Source organism: Musca domestica, unplaced genomic scaffold (genome assembly GCF_030504385.1).
Source record: "Musca domestica strain aabys unplaced genomic scaffold, Musca_domestica.polishedcontigs.V.1.1 16, whole genome shotgun sequence".
Taxonomy (NCBI): domain Eukaryota; kingdom Metazoa; phylum Arthropoda; class Insecta; order Diptera; family Muscidae; genus Musca; species Musca domestica.
The window spans coordinates 17,064,118-17,083,882 of record NW_026712219.1 but is presented as its reverse complement, the minus strand read 5'-3'; the positions used below and the strand labels follow the sequence as shown (position 1 = coordinate 17,083,882).

Sequence of the window (19,765 nt, the reverse complement as noted above, 5' to 3'; positions counted from 1 at the left end):
TACCACTATCAGGGCGGACGGAGGCCTGGGAGGAGACAACGATCTGACTCTTGAGTCCATTAAAACACAACAGACAATCCGCCAGGTCATTGCGGATATGGCACCGTTAAGGCTGAGTCAGAACAGTATCCCTGCAGACTTCTGGGAAAGCTCCCTGTCTGACCAGGACGAGGACATGGATACAACGGTAGTTTAGGCCTCTACCTCTACAAGCCACGGGTTGGCTCCCAACAAAGTCGACCTGAGTAGTCCTAGTGGCCCCAACAACAATTAAATACTGAAAAGACAGCAACCTATCGGGACAGAAGGGGGGCAGAGCGGCGTCATCCATAGAGGGACAGTTTTTTAAAGGTCTTCTAAAGCCAGTAGACTTTCAGGTAGATTTAAGACCTTCGAGAATACATTTTCTCCCAAAACCTCTGCAATTTCATATGAAGGGCCCATGATTGGCCATCCCTTTGCTGACAAATTGCGACAACCAATATTGAAAGCTGTCTAACACTAGCTAATCGAAAGCGTGTTGGTTAAATGAGAACTCGACTAAGTTTAGTTAGTGAGCAGCATTCATGGAAAACGGTTCGCGTGGCGGATAAGAAGCAAGTGCAGGAATAAGAAAAAACTCTTCATCTTCAGAAAAGCGCTCATCATGAACTAGTTTAAAAAGTGGTTAAATCGAATAATAAAACATTGCTTATCTCTTAAGCGTTTAAACAAATGTTTCCCTTGAAACATTGTTTCTAATCCACCATCCATTTTCGTGCAGGTGGGGGAGTAACGTTTTTAAACACTTATCTCTGTGGATATTTTTTTCAAAAAGATAAGATAAAATCCAAAATTAGTTTTTTTTTGTTGGTCCGAATGACGGATGCCATCCGGGAAGCATCACCATAGTCATATAATCGCTGGATCATATCATATCAGTTTTTTTTTTCAACTCGCGGATCATAAACGGAATGCATTTCATTCGCGGCACAAATCATGGTTAACGACGACGCATAAGACTGTACTTTTATAGCCGTATTTGCAGTTGTTGCGAGGTTTTTTCGTTTACGTTTTTCTTCAGTTTTCGTTTGTGGTTAAAAATTTCGGTGTGACCAAAAAAAGTGATAATAATTAATATCTGTAAAGAATAAATAAATACTTTTGAAATAACAATGGAAGACGCTGATGGTTCCGCATTTGCTGCCGGTCTGTGTTTGGAGTGGAAACATCTGAACTATTATGTCCCAGCTAAGGAAGAAAATAACTATAGTTTTTGGGAATCATGTCGCACCCAAAGGGAATTGCAGATATTGAATGATGGTAAGTGGAGTTCCAAAGGTGAAGTGGACATAAATACATTGTGGTCCTGAAATCGATTTTATCAGAAATAGGCTATACATAGGAAAGGGAGAAGTAGACGAGGTGTACTAATGGCGACCATTTTCGTCCCGTGTCTGGATTTAGGGCACAAGTTTCTTCTACAACATTCGTGATTACTTAAATTTTTATTCTCTGTGAGAGTCGAAAGATAAGAGAACGATTGCACCTCTCTATCCCATGTTTACACTTAGTTTAATTTTAATTTTAATACCCTCCATTATTCTATGGAGGGCATATTAACCTTGCCATTTCGTTTGTAACACCTCGAAATACTCGAGATAGACTCTACAAAGTACAGGGTGAGATGAAAAAACTGCAACCAAATTCAGACAGCTGTCATTTCCAAGCCACTCGTCCGACAGCTATTAAAATTATTCCAGCGAATTTCCAGTGGTTAGAATTTTAAAGAAAAAAGTTATTCGTAGCCCGACGTCAAGGATGTGGACGGAAGAAAACAGCAACATCAGCAGAAATGGTTCGAAAAGTAAAGAAGCGACTTGATCGAAACCCGCGTCGCAGTGGCAGAAAAATGGCTCGTGAACTGAACATATTGCAATATTCCATTTGGCAAATTTTGAAAAATGAGCTCGGGGTAAAGCCATTAAAATTCCAAAAAGTGCAAGAACTTACACCGCCACAGAAAGAAAATTGACTCAAAAGAGCTAAAGAGTTGCTTCGCTTGGCCGAAAGTGGTGAACTGCCGAATTTGGTTTTCTCCGATGAGAAAACCGGCCATGGTGATAGAGTGGGCCGCCATAACAGCCGATGGTCGCTCTCCGCTCGTGTTGATCGACCGTGGTATCAGAATAAGTTCCGAATATTATCGCCTTAGGCACGGAAATATTTTGGCCGCAGACCTTGGACATTCCAACAGGTCTCAGCACCACCGCACTCTGGACGCGCCACCCAAGAATGGTTACAAAATGAGGTTCTTCGCTTCATTTCCAGTGCACAATGGCCACCAAACTCTCCGGTTATCAGTCCGTTGGACTATTGTGTCTGGAGTATTTTGGAAAGCAAGGTTGGCACTAAAAAATACCAAATTGTCGATCACCTCAAGCAAGCGCTTCGCCGGGAATGGGCCAAAATACCGCAGAGCAACATTCGGGCAGCGTGTGACGGTTTCATTAGGCGTTTGAAGACTATTATTCGTTCCAAAGGTGACCAATTCGAACAAATCTAAACTTATTCTAAAATTTGATGCTATTTCCGACATTTTTTGCTTCCACTCAATAAAATTTCAAAATTATGTCGGTTGGCTTTGTTGCATTTTTTTATCTCACCCTATATATAGATTCTGCTGTAGCTCTGTTCCTTTACATGAGACTTTTTCAAGATTTTTTTTTACCCGAAAAACTTTTAAGACTTTCATCCATATTTAAAGAAAAACAAGTAAAAAAGCAATTAAGTTCGATCGGGTCGAACTTTGAGGACCCGCTAGCATTTGTAACAAATTTGGTAATTAAAAAAAAAAAATAAATAAATAAAATAAAATAAAATCCGTTAAAAATTTTGACGAAATCTTAAGAATTCCGAATATAGCTGTTATATTGGGGTCTATGCGAAGAATTAGACCTGCATAGGCCACTTTTGTCATGAGCCATTACAATACGAAACTTGAAACAAAAAAATCGGGTGAATCATCTACATACGGAATATAGGCACCGTTATATCGGGGCTATACGAAAACCTGGACCTGCAAAGACAATTTTCTGTCACTGGCTGCAGTACCTATTATTTCGTGAATATTATACCTAAAATCGTCAAAATATCGAATAGGTACTGATATATGGGGCATATACGAAGACGTGGGCCTGTATAGACAATTTTCTGTCATAGACTGTAGTTTCCATTACGAACTCTAAATACGAAATTTGAAACAACTCCGGCGAATAATGTCGTTACAATCCGCAAAATACCGAATATCGGGACGTACCACTGCATAGGGTATATACGATATCGTGGACCTATATAGACAATTCTCTTCCAAGTGGTAATTATCTTCAGAGGGAACTTCTTGTGTGGATTTCCAGACAATCCCATTGGAAAATATGGGTAAAATCATCAAACATCAAATATCGGGGGGTACCGTTGTATGGGGGCTATACGATATCGTGGACCTATATAGTCCATCTTCGAAGATGACCTGCCTGCAGCCCAAAGACTGATCTGTGGAAAAATTTTAGCTTCTTATCTTAATTCGTTTCGACTCTAGAATGATTACAGCAGACGGACAGAAGGAACGACGGACAAGGTTACATCGTGTTAGAATTTTATGCTGATCAAGAATATATATATATATATATATATATATATTCTTGATCAGCATAAAATTCTAACACGATGTAACCTTGTATATATATATATATATATATATATATATATATATATATATATATATATATATATATATATATATATATATATATATATATATATATATATATAAAAAACTTAATATACCCTGTATATATGTGGGAAATATACCTAAATAGAACTGTTCATATAGATCCAAGTTTTCGTATAGTCCTCATACAACTTCATCTCTCGATATTCGGTATTTTGATAATGTATGTCCCATTATGTCTAGAATTGTTTCAAGTTTCCTAGCAAATTACCTATGAAGGTCCACTTCCATATAATGGTACATTCCGATATTCTAAGCCATTTGTCAAAGGAATTATCTCAAAATGGATATTTGGAGTTCGCGAATGCCTTTTCTGGCATTTTCAATGGACTTAATCTCTGAGAGAAAATTATATATATGGGTGCACAGTTTCATATAGCCCCCATATTACTGTACATAACGATATTTGGTAATTTGATGATTTTTCGACGGAATGGTTTTAAATTTGGTATTTAGAGTTCGTAATGTGTACCACTTTCAATAAATTACCTATGAAGGTCCCTATCCATATTATTGTACCTTCCGATGTTCGGCATTTTCGAATTGTCCACATTTTCCAATAGAAATATCTCAAAATTGATATTTGGAGTCCACGCTTTCGTTTAGCCTCTATCATCCGATATTGGGTATTTTGATGATTTTTTACATTTTGCAAGATCCTTCCAAATGGTGGAGTCTAGCTCTAGCCGAACGTAGGTGCTTTTTATACCCTACAGCACACTGTGGTACAGGGTATTATGTCTTTGTGCATTTGTTTGCAACATGGAAAAGGAAGCGAGATATACCCATAGTTCCTTTAAGATCTACAAAGAATCATATTGTGAGTCGATTTATGCATGTCCGTCCCTCCGTCCGTCCGTCTGTCCGTGAATATATTTGCATTGCTGACCCGATTGAGTTTGAAATTTTGCACAAATTATTTGTTTGGCCCAAGGACAAACCCTATTAAAATTTAAGATAATCGGTTATATTTTAGATATAGCTCCCATATCCGTCCGATTTGTAATTTTTGCCCCCCACAGAGAAAGATATCAAATATAGCTCTGAAATACCTTTATCAAATTTAATCGATATCGATGCAGATTTTGATATAGCTCCCATGTATATCTTTATTCGCTTTTAAGATTATATTTTATGTAAAGGTTTTGTATTATATGTAAATATTGAGCGCTACTTTGCCCCTAAGAACGTGTTTTTTAGTTTTACCGATTTTCGAGTTTTAGGTAATTATTGGTGTATTCTAAGAATTTTGTAGAATGATACGATTCCACAATAACGGGGGTTTTCAACTTTTTGAAGAAAATGTTCTAAAAGTCTTCTGTAACGACTCGACTGGGGGAAAATTGTTTTAAAACAAGTAAAAAATGAAAATTTCGTCTAAAATTATAAAAAATAAATATGAAAACAGTTATATGGGGGCTATACGAAGACGAGGACTTGCATACTTAATTTTTTGTCCCAAATGGTGGAGAGTATTTAGAATTCGGCCCTGTCGAACTTTTTTCTTTATAGAATATCTATTAATCCACAACTATCCTATTTATAGAAGACTTAAAAAAAGCTTTTCATAAAAGACCTTCTTCAAGTCTTCCATAGAAAGAAGCCATCGAAAGGTGTTGTTTCGATAGAATGCCTTTTATAGACTTCATGTGTAGATTTTATTGACAGAAGAAATGCAACATCTTAATAATATATAATCTGCAACCGATTTTAAACATATTGGAAACCCTCTGAAAGATTTGGATCCCTACAAGTCCCTGTAGGCTCTAAAGGTATTCTATAGATATAATAATTTATATTTGGGCAGATGATCACTTAAGGGTTTTACTTAGCCATGGGTCTTTCTTAGTCATAGATAACATACCTCATCCAAGATACTCTCGCCATAGAAGAGCTCATTTTATTTAATGGGCTGTTGGTCTTTAAAAACAGAAGACTCGCCAGAGGACATCCTTTTAGGATACTTTTAGGTGTTCCTCACATTTTTTAAAGAAACGATAGAGCTTTGGAATCTATCACAGACATTCGATGCTTTATAGCTCCCATATAACGGTACCTTATGATTTTCGGTGTTTTGAAGGTTTTTGTACCAGTTTCTTACTGAATTAGTTGTAATTGACTTTACTTCTGCTAATTAAAAATAGTCCACTTTTTGGAGGATTAACCCTTCAAAAAATAAAAACTAAGATTTGATTGTTGGTAAATCTCCCTTATAATGGTTCCACCTTATTGTTGTATTTTGAAGTTTTCGATTCGAAAGTCCAACAGAATAGTTTGTAATGTGACTTTAAAGTGTCTCGTGTACATTTAAAAATTGTTATGGACACTATTACAGTAACTCTTTCATGATGTGTAAACTAGCTTGAAGGAACTTTTATGAAAGGATATTTTTCATAGCGGAGTTTCATTATATTTTTACTAATCTTTCTTTTTTTTTTTTGAAACTAATCCTCCTTCAAACTTATTTCCAACTTCTCTATATTTAGTCAATTTGCTATGGGCTTACAACAATTTCAAACACAGCATTTTTTAATGGCCTTGGTCTATGGGCCTAACTAAGAAGTCACTGAACCACAGCGTGCCATGGTGTAGGGTGTGTTAGCAAGTGTTACAAATGAATTACAGAATTTCAAATATTGTCTAATTGTATTAACGAACTATTATTTCTTTTGCACATTGGCAATATTGAGTATCGCTATTGTGCACTCCTAGGTTTTCTTCGCCAATTACTTCACCTGTCTGCATCTGCAACGCAGCCGAGTGAGTTGCATGGGTGGGCACGCTGAAGCACCAAACTTTGGGTACAAAGTTGCAACATGTTTTGTGGCTGCCATTCAAAAGAGAAGTAGAAGAAGAAAAATCTATAATGACATTGATATTAGATAATGAAGAAGAAGACGAAAAGAAACATGAGGAATTATTGCTTCAACAATAACAAAATCTCCTAAAGTTCTTTTACAGATAGAAGTTAATTTTTTATACGATGAAGTGTTTTCCAAGGTCCGCCAAAGCTAGAATCATAAAATTTGGCATACTGAGAATTTATGGGAATTTGAACCATCGATTATTAAAAGTACTAAGATCAGCACTATTGTATTGAATGTGAATTAGTAAAGCTGGAACCTCAAAATTTGGGATGTGGGTCACTGTTGATGCGTAGGCGTGGTATAAGGATGCGTTTTCGCAAATACAACCTAGGAGTACTAAAAGGTACAAGACACTGTGACACATTTTTTTCGTTAGAGCTCTTAAATTTGATATGTGGGTTATGTTTTGGTTGGGTAAATAGTACTACGTTTGCAGATCAAACTCCCAAAAAAGTTTCGAGGTTTTAGGCTATGCTTTTTTTATACCCTCCACCATACTATAGAGGGTATATTAATTTTGTCATTCCGTTTGTAACTCCTAGAAATACAGATGTCAGACCCAACAAAGTATATATATTCTTGATCAGCGTAAAATTCTAAGACGATTTAGCCATGTCCGTCTGTCTGTCCGTCTGTCTGTCTGTCTGTTGTAATCACTTTGTAATCTTTCGAACGAATTGAGATAGAAGTCTAAAATTTTGCACACATATATATTTTGCCAATAGGCAGATTAAGTTCGTAAATGGGCCTTGTAGGTCCACGTTTTCATATAGCCCCCATGTAAGGGTATCTCCCGATATTCGGTATTTTGATTATTTTAGCGACATTATTAACCGGAATTGTTTAAAATTTGGTATTTGAAGTTCGCAATGGTTACTACAGCCTAAGACAGAAAATTGTCTGTGCAGGTCCACGTCTTCATATAGCCCCCATATAACGGTACCTCCCTATATTCGGCATTTTGGTGATTTAAGCGTCATTATTCACCGGAATTTTTTCAAATTACGCATTTAGAGTTCGTAATGGAAACTACAGTCTGTGACAGAAAATTGTCTATGCAGGTCCAGGTCTTCGTATAGGCCTCATATACCAGTACCTCCCTATATTCGGTATTTTGACGAGTTTAGGTACAATACTCACCGAAATTGTTTGAAATGTCGTATTTGAAGTTCGTAATGGATGCTACAGCCTATGACAAAAAATTGTCTATGCTGGTCCCGGTCTTCGCACAGCTCCAATATAACGGTACCACCCTATATACGATATTTTAATGATTTTAGCTACATTATTCACCGTTTATTTCATGTTCCGAAGTTGAATTTGGTAATGACTCATGACAAACAATGCCTGTGTGAGTCCATGTCGTATAGACACCAATATAACGGCTATATTCGGTATTTTTATATTTTTAACAGAATTTTTTAAGGATTTTATTTCCAAATTTGTTCCAAATAGTGGAGGGTATTCAAAGTTCGGTTCGAACTTACTGCTTTTAAACTTGTTTCAATGGAATTTTTTGAAATTCCACACAAGGAGTTTCTTGTGAGTACTTTACCCCCTGAAAAAGAATTGTCTATATAGGCCCACGATATTGTATAGCCCCCATTTAACGGTACCCCCGATTTTCGGTATTTTAATGATGTTAGCCACATTTTTCAATGGAATTGGCTTAAATTCTACACAAGGAGTTCTTTGTGAGTACTTTACCCCCACACATAGATGTGTCTATATAGGTCTACAATATCGTGTATCCCTCCAAAATATCGGCACCTTCCGATATTCGGTATTCGTATAATTTTAATAGAATTTTTATTGAAGTTTATTTGTTTGAAAATTTCCTAATTCGTTTCAAATGGTGGAGGGTATTGCCGAACTTACTGCTTTTTTACTTTGTTCCTGTAATTATTGTTTGTGTTGCTCAGTGTAATTTAGCACTAGATATTTCTCCCTGCACATGATCCTCCTGAAGTGCGTAAATAAATCATGCGGAAAAATATGAATATCAACGTTTACATCTCGTGTCATACATATCAATACCCCCAATAGCTGATGGCTGATTTAAATGCGAGCATGTTAAACGTTGCATGAACACTTATTTCAGTGTATGGGTGTCTTTTTCTCACTTCTCTGGCGACACACAAATAGAATCTCTCCACAAGTCATAGGTGGCGCAGATAGACAAGCTAAAGGGAGGGATCGCCAGTAGAACTAACATTAGATAATTAACAAAGTTTAAATGACTAAGTTAGTCTGACTAGATTACAGGTAGTAGGCAGCAGTCTGGCTGGCAGTTATTTACACCACGCCACACCGCATCAGACCGTGTACACATATTTACATGTTACGACATCTCAAATGTCGCATTAGTAAGCTGCTGCGCGACGTGGAGTAATGTCGGCCTGATCTTCTTGTTCTATTTATGCTTTGAAATCGAGCTGAAAACATTTCCGTCTAAAGATGATCGATTCGATGCTGATAATTGAACAGCGCCACAAAATGGCAATCGTTTGGATTGGGTTGTAATCGACCTTTGTGGTTTGTCGATCTATTGTTGTTATTATTTTAATTTGGCCTAATTTTGTATCTTCTCCGCAATTCCCTTTGCAGTTAGTGGCCACATGAAAACCGGCGACCTGGTTGCCATATTGGGTTGCAGTGGAGCCGGCAAGACCACCCTACTGGCAGCAATATCTCAGCGTTTACGCGGAAACCTAACGGGAGAGGTGGTGGTCAATGGCATGGTTATGGATCGTTCGGAGATGATACGAATTTCAAGTTTCCTACCACAATTTGAGATTAATGTTCAGACCTTCACTGCCTATGAACATTTGTATTTTATGGTTTGTATGGGAGACACATTTTTTTCCGGTTAGAGTAGCAATGATGTATTCCTCTCCTCTCTTTCTCTTTTTTTCATAGTCCCACTTTAAAATGCATCGCAAAACCTCGAAAGCTGAGAAACGCCAGCGGGTAGAAGACCTTCTACTGGCAGTGGGTTTAAGAAATATCGCTCATACTCGAATTCAACAGATGTCGGGTGGAGAACGAAAGAGGCTTAGTTTGGCCGAGGAGGTAAGTGAGGGGAAAAACCCTTTTTTTTGGAATGGTGGGGAAATACGATTGCTCTTAAAAAGTCCATTTAGACATGAAATGATATTTAGAAGGGAGGGTCTATGAAAAACGCATTTTAAGTTAACGATTGAAATTATTTTGGCTATGAAACTCCTGGAGTAAAAAATACAAATTTTCGACAAAAATAAAATTTACTAGAAGTTCTGTTCGAGCTTCCGCTATGAGTAGATCTATGCGCTCCTTTTTATACCCTCCACCATACATAGTATGGAGGGTATATTAAGTTCGTCATTCCGTTTGTAACTCATCGAAATAATCATTTTAGACCCAACAAAGTATATATATTCTTATCAGCGTAAAATTCTAAGATGATTTAGCCCTGTCCGTCCGTCTGTTGGAATCGCGCTACAGTCTAAACGAATTAAGATAGGAAGCAAACATTTTGCACAGATCTCTCTTTTGTCTTCAGGCAGGTCAAGTTCGAAGATGGGCTATATCGGTCCACGATATCGTATAGCCCCCATATAACGGTACCCCCCGATATTCGGTATTTTGATGATGTTAGCCACATTTTTCAATGGAATTGTCTGAAATTCCACACAAGGAGTCCCTAGTGGCTACTTTATACCTCGGAAGAGAACTATCTATATAGGTCCACGATATCGTATAGACCACATATTTGGTATTTTGATGACTTTAGCCAAATTTTGCAACGGAATTGTCTGATAATCCACACAAGGAGTTCCTTGTGGGTACTTTAGCCCTTGAAGGAGAATTATCTATATATTATATTTTTCAATGGAATTGTCTGAAATTGTTCACAAGAGGTTCTTTGTTAGCACAGAGAATTCTCTATATAGGTTAACGATATCGTATAACGGTACCACCGAGATTCGGTATTTTGATGATTTTAGCCATATTTTCCAATGGTAATGTCTGAAAATCCACACAAGGAGTTCTTTGTGAGCACTTTAACCCCTGAAAGGTAATTGTCTATATAGGTCTACAATATCGTATATCGGCATCTTCCGATATTAGATTTTTTAAAGATTTTAACAGAATTTTTAATAGATTTTATTTTTTGAAAATTTTCTAATTCGTTCCAAATGGTATTCAAAGTTCGGCCTGGCCGAACTTACTGCTTTTTTACTAGTCTATATCTATACTAGTGAGTGTCCGCTACTTCGTCAGCGAAAAACCCACCTGAACATTTTGATTCGTTCCAAGAATTCGTGTTAAGACTTTTTAGCACCCAAAATACACAATTTGTTCAGTTCGAGCAAGAATTGTTAATCAAAATTTCATAATTGGAACTAAATGTTCAGATTTTCAGGAAATTGTTTTCCTTTTACACCGAAAAGTCTTCAATATCTTTCATTTTGAAGTTTACCAAAGAGGATCTTAGTAAAAACATTGCACAATGGACCCTCATCCATTTTTCTGTTCACAGCAATTTCATCATCTCCATATGTAAACCCTAGAAACCAACATTGACCTCAATATCAAATATCAGAATTTTAGCTCTATTCCTTCACTTAATACCAAGTTAGGTTACACATTTCGTATACTACCTTCTCATTCCAATCCCAGACCCCAACAGAAACCTCAGCATCAAATTTTTGGATTTCAGCCCTATCCCTATGCCTACTAACAAATTTAGTACAACTTAGTACTTTCCGTACAAACAGAGTACAAATTTCCGGGCAACACATGAACAGCGACCCAAATACCAAATTTCAGGCACTATCTGTTCACCCAATACCAAATTGCACGAAATTAGTTCAATTAAGTACTTTTCGTACAATTATAGTACACATATCCAAAACACGCACCATATCTCAATCCCAATCCCAGATACCAACAAAGACCTTAATATCAAATTTCAGGATTCCAGCTCTTTCCCTTTACTCCATACCAAATTTTGTACCATTTAGTACTTTTCGTGCAAATATAGGGCGAATTTCCAAACGACCGCCAAATCTTAATCCCAGATACCAACAGCGACTTCAGTATCAAATTTCTAGATGCCAGCTTTACCCCTTCATCCAATACCGAATTTAGTACCACCTTGTACTTTTCGAACAATTATAGTACACATGTAAAATTCTAAATACCAAGAGAATCCTCAATATTAAATTCGAGGATTCCAGTCCCAACCTTTCACCCAATACCGAGTTTAGTACCATTTAGTACTTTTCGCACAAAAATAGTACGCATTTTCAAACCCTCCCCCATAGCTCAATCCCAGATACCAACAGAGATTTCAATGTCAAATTTGAGAATTTCAGCTCTATGCCTTTACTCAATACCCAATTTAGTACTTCTTAGTACTTTTCGTGCACTTATAGTTCCAAAACCACATACAGACATACATATTTCTAGACAACATATGAACAGGGACTTCAATACTAAATTTTAAATCTGTTCACCCAATACAAAATTGTACCAAATATAGTACTATTTAGTACTATATAGTACTTTTGGTGTACTTGTAGTTCACATTTCCAAAAATACCTTCGTATCTTAGACACATAAGTAATCATAATGTCAAATTTCAGAATTTTATTTCTATCCCAACACCCAATACCAAATTTAGTACTATTTTGTACTTTTCGTACAATTACGGAACACATTTCCATAATCACCTCCATGTCTCATTTTCAGATTCCAATAGAAATCTCAATATCAAATTTAAGGATTACAGCCCCATCCCTTCACCCAATACAAAATTTAGTACCTTTTAGTACTTTTGGTACAAAAATAGGACACATTTCCAAACACTGCCAAATCTCAAACACAGCTACCATTAGTAATCTAAATATCAATTTTCTTTATTTTATTTGTAGCCCTTCACCCAATATCCGATATAGTATCACTTAGTACTTTTCGTACAATTCTAGTACACATTTTCGAAGCCATGTCCATATGTCCAGGCAATACATGAAGCGCGACTCTAATACAAAATGCCTACACCTGATAACAAATTTAGTACAACTTAGTATTTTCAGTACAAACACAGTACACATTTCCGGGCAACACATGAACAGCGACCCAAATACCGAATTTCAGGCAATATATGTTCACCCAAATGCAAATTGTACCAAATATAGTACTATTTAGTACTTTTCGTGCACTTGTAGTACTCATTTCCAAAACCACCTATTTATCACAAACCTATCACCAACAGAGACCCCAATACAAAATTTCAAAATCCTGCTTCAAATGTTCACCCTAAAGCAAACTGTTCCAAAGTAAGTACCATTTAGTACAGTTCGCGCACTTAATACACATTTCCAAGACTACCTATATATATATAAAACTTACTTTCCAACCGCGATTCTCAACCTGAATTTCATGTTTATAGCTCTATTCGTTCACATAATACCAAACGGTACCATATTAGAAGTTTAGTACAATTTTAGAACGGTTCATGTCCTAAAAGTTTCTGCTCTCCTTCTCATTCAAAATTTCAGAATTCTAGCTCATTCCGTTTGTCCAATACAAAGTACTCAATTTTTAGTACATTTTAGTACTTTTCGTACCCTTTCAGTACGAATTGCCAAAAACTCAGCCTTATCACGCACCTAAGCACCAAGACTGACCCTAGCTTCAGTCGTTTCGTCTGGGCGTTGATTTTAGGTCTGTCATTTATTTCACTTCCCTTCCATTTATAGAGAGATTATATTATATTGCATTTTTTATTTTTCTCTCCCCTATCCAGCTAATCACCGATCCCCCATTTATATTCTGCGATGAGCCAACCACCGGTCTGGATAGCTATAATGCCTTTACTGTGATCAAGACACTGCGTCATCTCTGCACACGACATCGAATTCTTAACAAGTCGCTCACATCGTTGTACGGCGAAGATTCCTATTCATCGCCGAGTGGAGAGAGCAGTCCTGGCAGTTCGATTGAAATGGAAATTCTAGATTCAGATTTACCCAGCCTAAAGGCGTTGAACAACAGTCCCAATGGTCGTTACAAAAAGGCAATCATCTGTTCCATACATCAGCCGACATCGGATATATTTGAGTTGTTTACCCATATTGTACTGATGGATGCCGGCCGTTTGGTGTATCAGGGACGAACCGAAGATGCTGTGGAATTTTTTACCAAGTAGGAGAGAATTTTTTGACATTTAATAAAATATTTCATTGTAAATATTCTTGAATTTCTTTCAGATTGGGTTATTCTATACCACACAATTGTAATCCTGCCGATTTTTATTTGAAAACCATTTCGGATAGTCACACCAATCGCAAGGATGGAGCCATAGTCCGGGCCAAACATAGTCTCCAGACAATGGGTCTTTATAATAGCAGTTGGTTGCTGCCGAAGCCATATACGGGAGATTATTTAAACAACATGAAGAATTTGTAAGTATTTTCTTAATAGAAGTTAGGTTCCGGGCAGGGTCGAACTTGAGCAGGGAATGCCAATGTTTGCTTTTAATTTGAAATGTGTTCGAAATCACCCGGTAAATGGAAATTTGGTACTAGGATCACTGTTAGCGTGTAGAGTTGACATTTGGAGGTGATTCTGAAAATACGTACTGAAAAGTACTAGATGGTACTAAATTTTGTATTTGGGCAAGGGATTGAGCTGGAAGTCTTACATGTGGCATTAGTATCACCGTTTGTGCGGTTTGGTTAATACATGGCGGGGGATTTGAAAATTCGTACTAAAAAGTACCAAAAGTACTAAATACTTAGTATTAACTTTCGTATTTGGGAAGGAATGGAACTGTAAATCTGAAATTTGAAGTGAGAGTCTATGATGTTGTGTAGGATAGACCAACCAGAGGGCTTAAAAAAACGTGTATCAAAAGTACTAAAATGCACTTAATTTGGTACCATTTGGAATAATGTAAAATGGTGTAAAATTTTGAAAGAAATAATTCCTGGAAATTTAGTTGATGTAAGGAGGCGTTTTTGGAAATGTGTACTAAAAATGCCCGAGGACTAAATAGTACTGTATTTGGTACAATTCCGTTTTGGATGAACGGAAAAAGCTGGCAATTTAAAATTTTTAGAATTGGGTAGTTTGTTTTGTAACTGAACGACCTAGAATCAACGACCAGACGAAATGGAGCGTGATAAGGCTGGGATTTGGCAATTCTTACTAAAAATGTAAATTGAAATTTTGTATTGGGGTCTTTGTTGGTGGTAGGTTTGTGATAAAGAGGTGATTGTGGTAGTGTGTACTACAAGTGCACGAAAATTACTAAATAGTACAATTTGTTGTTGGGTGAACAGATGTTGTTTGGAATCTGAATTTTAGTTTTAGTCTCGCTGTTAATGTGTAACCTGGAAATATGGAGGTGATCTCAAAAATGTGTGTTATAATTGTATGAAAAATTCTAAATGGTTGAAGGAATTGAGATAAAATCCTGAAATTTGAAATTAAGTTCACTGTTGGTATTTTAAGTTGAGATATGGAGATAGTTTTGAAAATGCATACTATAGTTGTTCAAAAAGTACTAATTGGTATTACATTGGTACTGGAATTTTCAAATTTGATATTGAGGTCTCCATTGGTATTTGGGATTAAGATATGGAGGAGTTTTGCAAATGCATGCTATAGTTGAAAGAAAAGTACTAAGTGGTACTAAATTGGGTATTAGGTAAATTGATAGAGGTGGTATCCTTAAATTTTATATTGAGGTCTCTGTTGGTATCTGGTATTGATACCACATATTAATGCTCACATTAAGTTCACTGTTGGTATTAAGGGTTAAGTTATGAAGATTGTTTTGAAAACGCATACTAAAATTTTTCAAAAAGAGCTATTTGCTACTAAATTTGGAATTAGATGAAGGAATAGGGCTGGAATTCTCAAATTTGACATTGAGGTCTTCGTTGTTACTTGGAATAGAGATATGAATGTGGTTTTGGATGAATGTACTATAATTGTACGAAAAGTACTAATTGGTACTAAATTTGGCATTTGTTAAAGGGATGGAGATAAAATCCTGAAATTTGATATTTGGATAACGGTTTGGAAATGCGTCCAATATTTATACGAAAATGACTAAATTGTACTAAATTTAGAATAAGGTGAAGGGATAGGGCTGGAATACTCAAATTTGATAATGAGGTCACTGTTTGCATCTGGAATAGAGTTACGGTCAATGTGGTTTTGGAAATGTGTGTTGCAATTGTACGAAAAGTACTAAATGATACTAAGTTGGCATTGATTGAAGGGATTGAGCTGGAATCCCGAAGTTTGAAATAAATGTCACCGTTAGTATTAGTTGTTAAAATATGGAGGTGGTTTTGAAAATGAGTACTAAAATAGTTCGAAAAGTACTAAGTGGTACTAAATTGGGTGTTGGGTAAATGGATAGAGCTGGTATCCCGATATTTGATATTGGGGTGTGGAGGTGGTTTTGAAAATGTCTACTATAATTGTACGAAATGGTACTGAATTTAGGCTTCATTGAAGAGAAAGAGATAAAATCCTGTGGGTATCTAAGGTTCAGATATGGAGATTTTTTTTTTTTGAAAATGCGTACTGTGGCGAAGAGAAGTAGATTGTTTTGGATATGCGTTCTAAATGTTGCTAAATTTGGTATTTAAAAAAAAATTGCTTTCGAGGTCACTGTTGGTTTCTAGTGTATACATATGGAGATGTTGGAATAGTTTTGGACAAAAAATTTAATTGTGGGTCCATTGTGCAATGGTCTTCCTTACTAAAATCCTCCTCGGTAAACTCCAAAATGAAAGTTGTTGTGACCTTTTTGGTGTTAAAGGTAAATATTTTTCATTTTTTCTTTCCGAAAAAGAAAAAAACTTGAATAATATATAAAACCTTTAATTTAGTACAATGTATGAAGTTTTGATAAAAAAAAATTTTCGAAACTGAAAAAATTGTACTTTTTGAGTACTAAAAACTTCTAACACGAACTGTTGGTACGAATCGAAAATAATAAAATTGACTTTTCACAGACGTAGTAGCGTGCACTTGTTAGTTTAGGACAGTTGTTATAAACCTAAAACAATTTAATTCTTATACCAAATGTCAAGATTTAAGCCCAACCCAAATAAACATAAAACTAAATGGTACTAAATTTGGTGCTCCATAGTACCTTTTATAAGTGTGTTGTTGGCTTGTTACATCTATCTTACACAAGCGACCCTCATTCCAAATTTTACAATTCTATCTTTATCCGTTCTATCTTTTTAGTACACTTACTGTTGGAATTTACAGAAACCCAGCCTTATATCACTTCTGCACCCTAAATGGATCCACATGCAAATTTTCAAGATTCAAGCTTTAGCCATTTTGCCTAGGTGTTAAATCAATCAGTCTCTTACTTACTGAAGTATTTTTAAAATGAATGAAGTTTTTATTAAAATATATGTGAACCAATGTATATGAATTGAAAAGCGTTATACATAAAAACCTTCGTATTGACGTTACGTTTCATAAGAAGTTTGCAGAAGTAAAATCGATTCACGCATTCCAGAGAACACCAATTACTAACGCAATGCATTTCATTATTATGCCAATTTTCTCAGTGAATATTTTGAATAATTCTAACAGTTCAGAGTATATTCAAATAAACCGACATAGTTTGAGCGTATTCATCTCTCGTTGAGTAGATTTTTTTAATTTTTTAGTTTTAATACTGTTTTATACCCTCTGCCATTCTATGGAGGGTATATTAACTTTGTCATTCCGATTCTAACTCCTAGAAATATTCATAATAGACCCTGCAAAGTATACATATTCTGGATCAGCGTAAAATTCTGAGACGGTTTAGTGATGTCCGTCTGTCTGTCCGCCTGTTGTAATCACGCTATCTTTTAAACGAATTGAAATAGAAGGCTAAAATTTTGCACACATGCATAGTTTAGCAGTAGGCAGGTTAAGTTCGTAAATGGGACATGTCAGTCCACGTTTTCGTATAGCCCCATATAACGGTACCTCCCGATATTCGGTGTTTTCATGATTTTAGCGACATTATTTACCGGAATTATTTAAAATTTCCCATTTGAAGTTCGTAATGGGTACTACAGCCTATGACAAAAAATTTTGTATGCCGGTCCAAGTCTTCCTATAGCCCCCCTATAACGGTACCTCCCGATATTCGGTATTTTGATGATTTCAGCAACATTATTCGCCGGCATCGTTTCAAATTTCATACTGGAAGATACCAATGGGTACTGCAGCTTATGGGAAAAATGCGTATGCAAGTCCACGTCTTCGTAAAGCCCCTATATAACGGTACCTCCCGATATTAAGTATTTTCATGGTTTTAGCGACATTATTTATCGAATTATTTCAAATTTCGTATTTGAAGTTCGTAATGGGTGCTACAGCCCATGACAAAAATTATCGTATTAAATTTTTTTCTAATTGAAATCGTATTTTGATTCGCTTTCCAGCAAAAAGATTTGGTGGCCCATACAGGTGTATTTGCTGTTAAAACGTTTTGTTACCGATGACCGCCGTAATTTGAAACAAGGACTTATATCCACGGGATTTTTTATGGTAACACTTCAAAACTTAACTCTTATCAACTGATTTATTTTTTAAATCACAAAAAAAATCCATTTTCAGATCACCTCCGTCACTCTGGCCATCATGTATTCCGGCGTTGCAGGCATGTCACAGACTTCGATACAGGATATTGGCGGTTCGATTTTCATGCTGAGTAGTGAAATGATTTTCACCTTTTCGTATGGTGTCACATATGTTTTCCCCGCAGCCTTGCCCATTTTGCGAAGAGAAGTGGGCGAGGGTACCTATAGCCTATCGGCATATTATGTGGCCGTGGTGTTATCCTTTATACCCATGGCATTTTTCAAAAGTTATTTCTTCTTTTCGGTGGTCTATGCTTTCATTTACTATGAACGGGGTTTTATGCTATTTCTGACAATGGGTTTGATATTGAGCCTGTCGGCAGTGGCTGCCACGGGGTATGGCTTGTTTTTGTCGACATTGTTTGAGTCGGAAAAAATGGCATCGGAATGTGCGGCACCATTTGATTTGGTATTTTTGATATTTGGTGGAGCGTATTATAATGTGGATTCGATACCATTTTTGAAGTATCTATCGCTGTTTTTCTATTCCAATGAGGCGTTGATGTACAACTTTTGGATTGATGTGGATAATATAGGTGAGGTTTCGCCACAATTATACATTTTCATTATTTTATTTTTAAAATGTGTTTTTTTTTTCAGATTGTCCCAAAAACCAAGAACATCCCTGCATAAAAAACGGCCTGGAGGTGTTACAGCGTGGCTCGTTTCGCACATCGGATGACACGTATTGGATGGATTGTTTGGGCCTGGTTTTTATTGCCGTGGTCTTTAACATCATGGCGTATTGTTTTATAAAGAAATATATACGTCGTAGTGGTTATTATTAAATGTTGGAATTTTGTAGGGATTTCATTATTTTGTTTTTTTTTTCACCGCACATAAATACTTGATTTTATGGTTTTCATGTAAATTTAAGTGAAATACATGTTTTTGTTAAATTATTTCATAAATATGCATTGTGTTTTTTTGGGTTGGCTTGAAATTGTTCAGATTGGAGCTGATTTATAAAAACTCGGGTTAGAATTTATATTCGCATAATCGAATCCCCCCAACTATCGCTGTTTCTTTCATGCGCTCTTCGAATTGTTCAAAGTTTATTTGTCTTTTTAATTGGGCGCCATTTTAATAAAAACGAAAAAAAATACATACCAAACAGTAAATCATCTTTTCAACATATGTATAATCAATCTTAATCCCTCTGTGGGAGGTTGCTAGGTTAATTACACTAGGCGACACAATTTAATTTTTAAATAATTACAGGGAAAATCCAGTGGAATCCTTAAATGTTAGTTATATAATGTTTTTGACAATATTACAAGTAAGCATGATGTGAGTTTATGCAAAATTGTCCTACAAGGCATCATTTTAGAAAAAATGTTCTCCATGAAATTTCATTATTAGTTAGCCAAGAATTATTTCTTTCCATTAAAACTCTCTCCCTCTCTATTTTCATTAAAACAAGTTAAAAAGTATCACTCGGTTAAGCCGACAGATGTATATCCTCA

The 19,765-nt window shown here is 36.1% G+C and overlaps 1 protein-coding gene across 2 annotated transcripts; it reads left to right on the top strand.

Annotated features, from left to right (window-relative positions):
* Nucleotides 1–574: 574 nt before the first annotated feature.
* On the top strand, nucleotides 575–19,210 carry LOC101891796 (protein brown). Of its 2 annotated transcripts, none has more exons than XM_005179044.4 (8): nucleotides 575–1,302; nucleotides 9,244–9,476; nucleotides 9,556–9,708; nucleotides 13,430–13,827; nucleotides 13,893–14,087; nucleotides 18,102–18,207; nucleotides 18,277–18,835; nucleotides 18,900–19,210. In XM_005179044.4, the coding sequence occupies exons 1-8, from the start codon at nucleotides 1,155–1,157 to the stop codon at nucleotides 19,085–19,087; spliced, it is 1,980 nt and encodes a 659-aa protein (XP_005179101.1). In that variant the 5' UTR covers nucleotides 575–1,154; the 3' UTR covers nucleotides 19,088–19,210. The 2 variants fall into 2 exon arrangements, with proteins under 2 accessions (XP_005179101.1, XP_058976160.1); XM_059120177.1 differs by lacking the exon at nucleotides 575–1,302 and adding an exon at nucleotides 8,924–9,171.
* The last annotated feature ends 555 nt before the right edge of the window (nucleotides 19,211–19,765 follow it).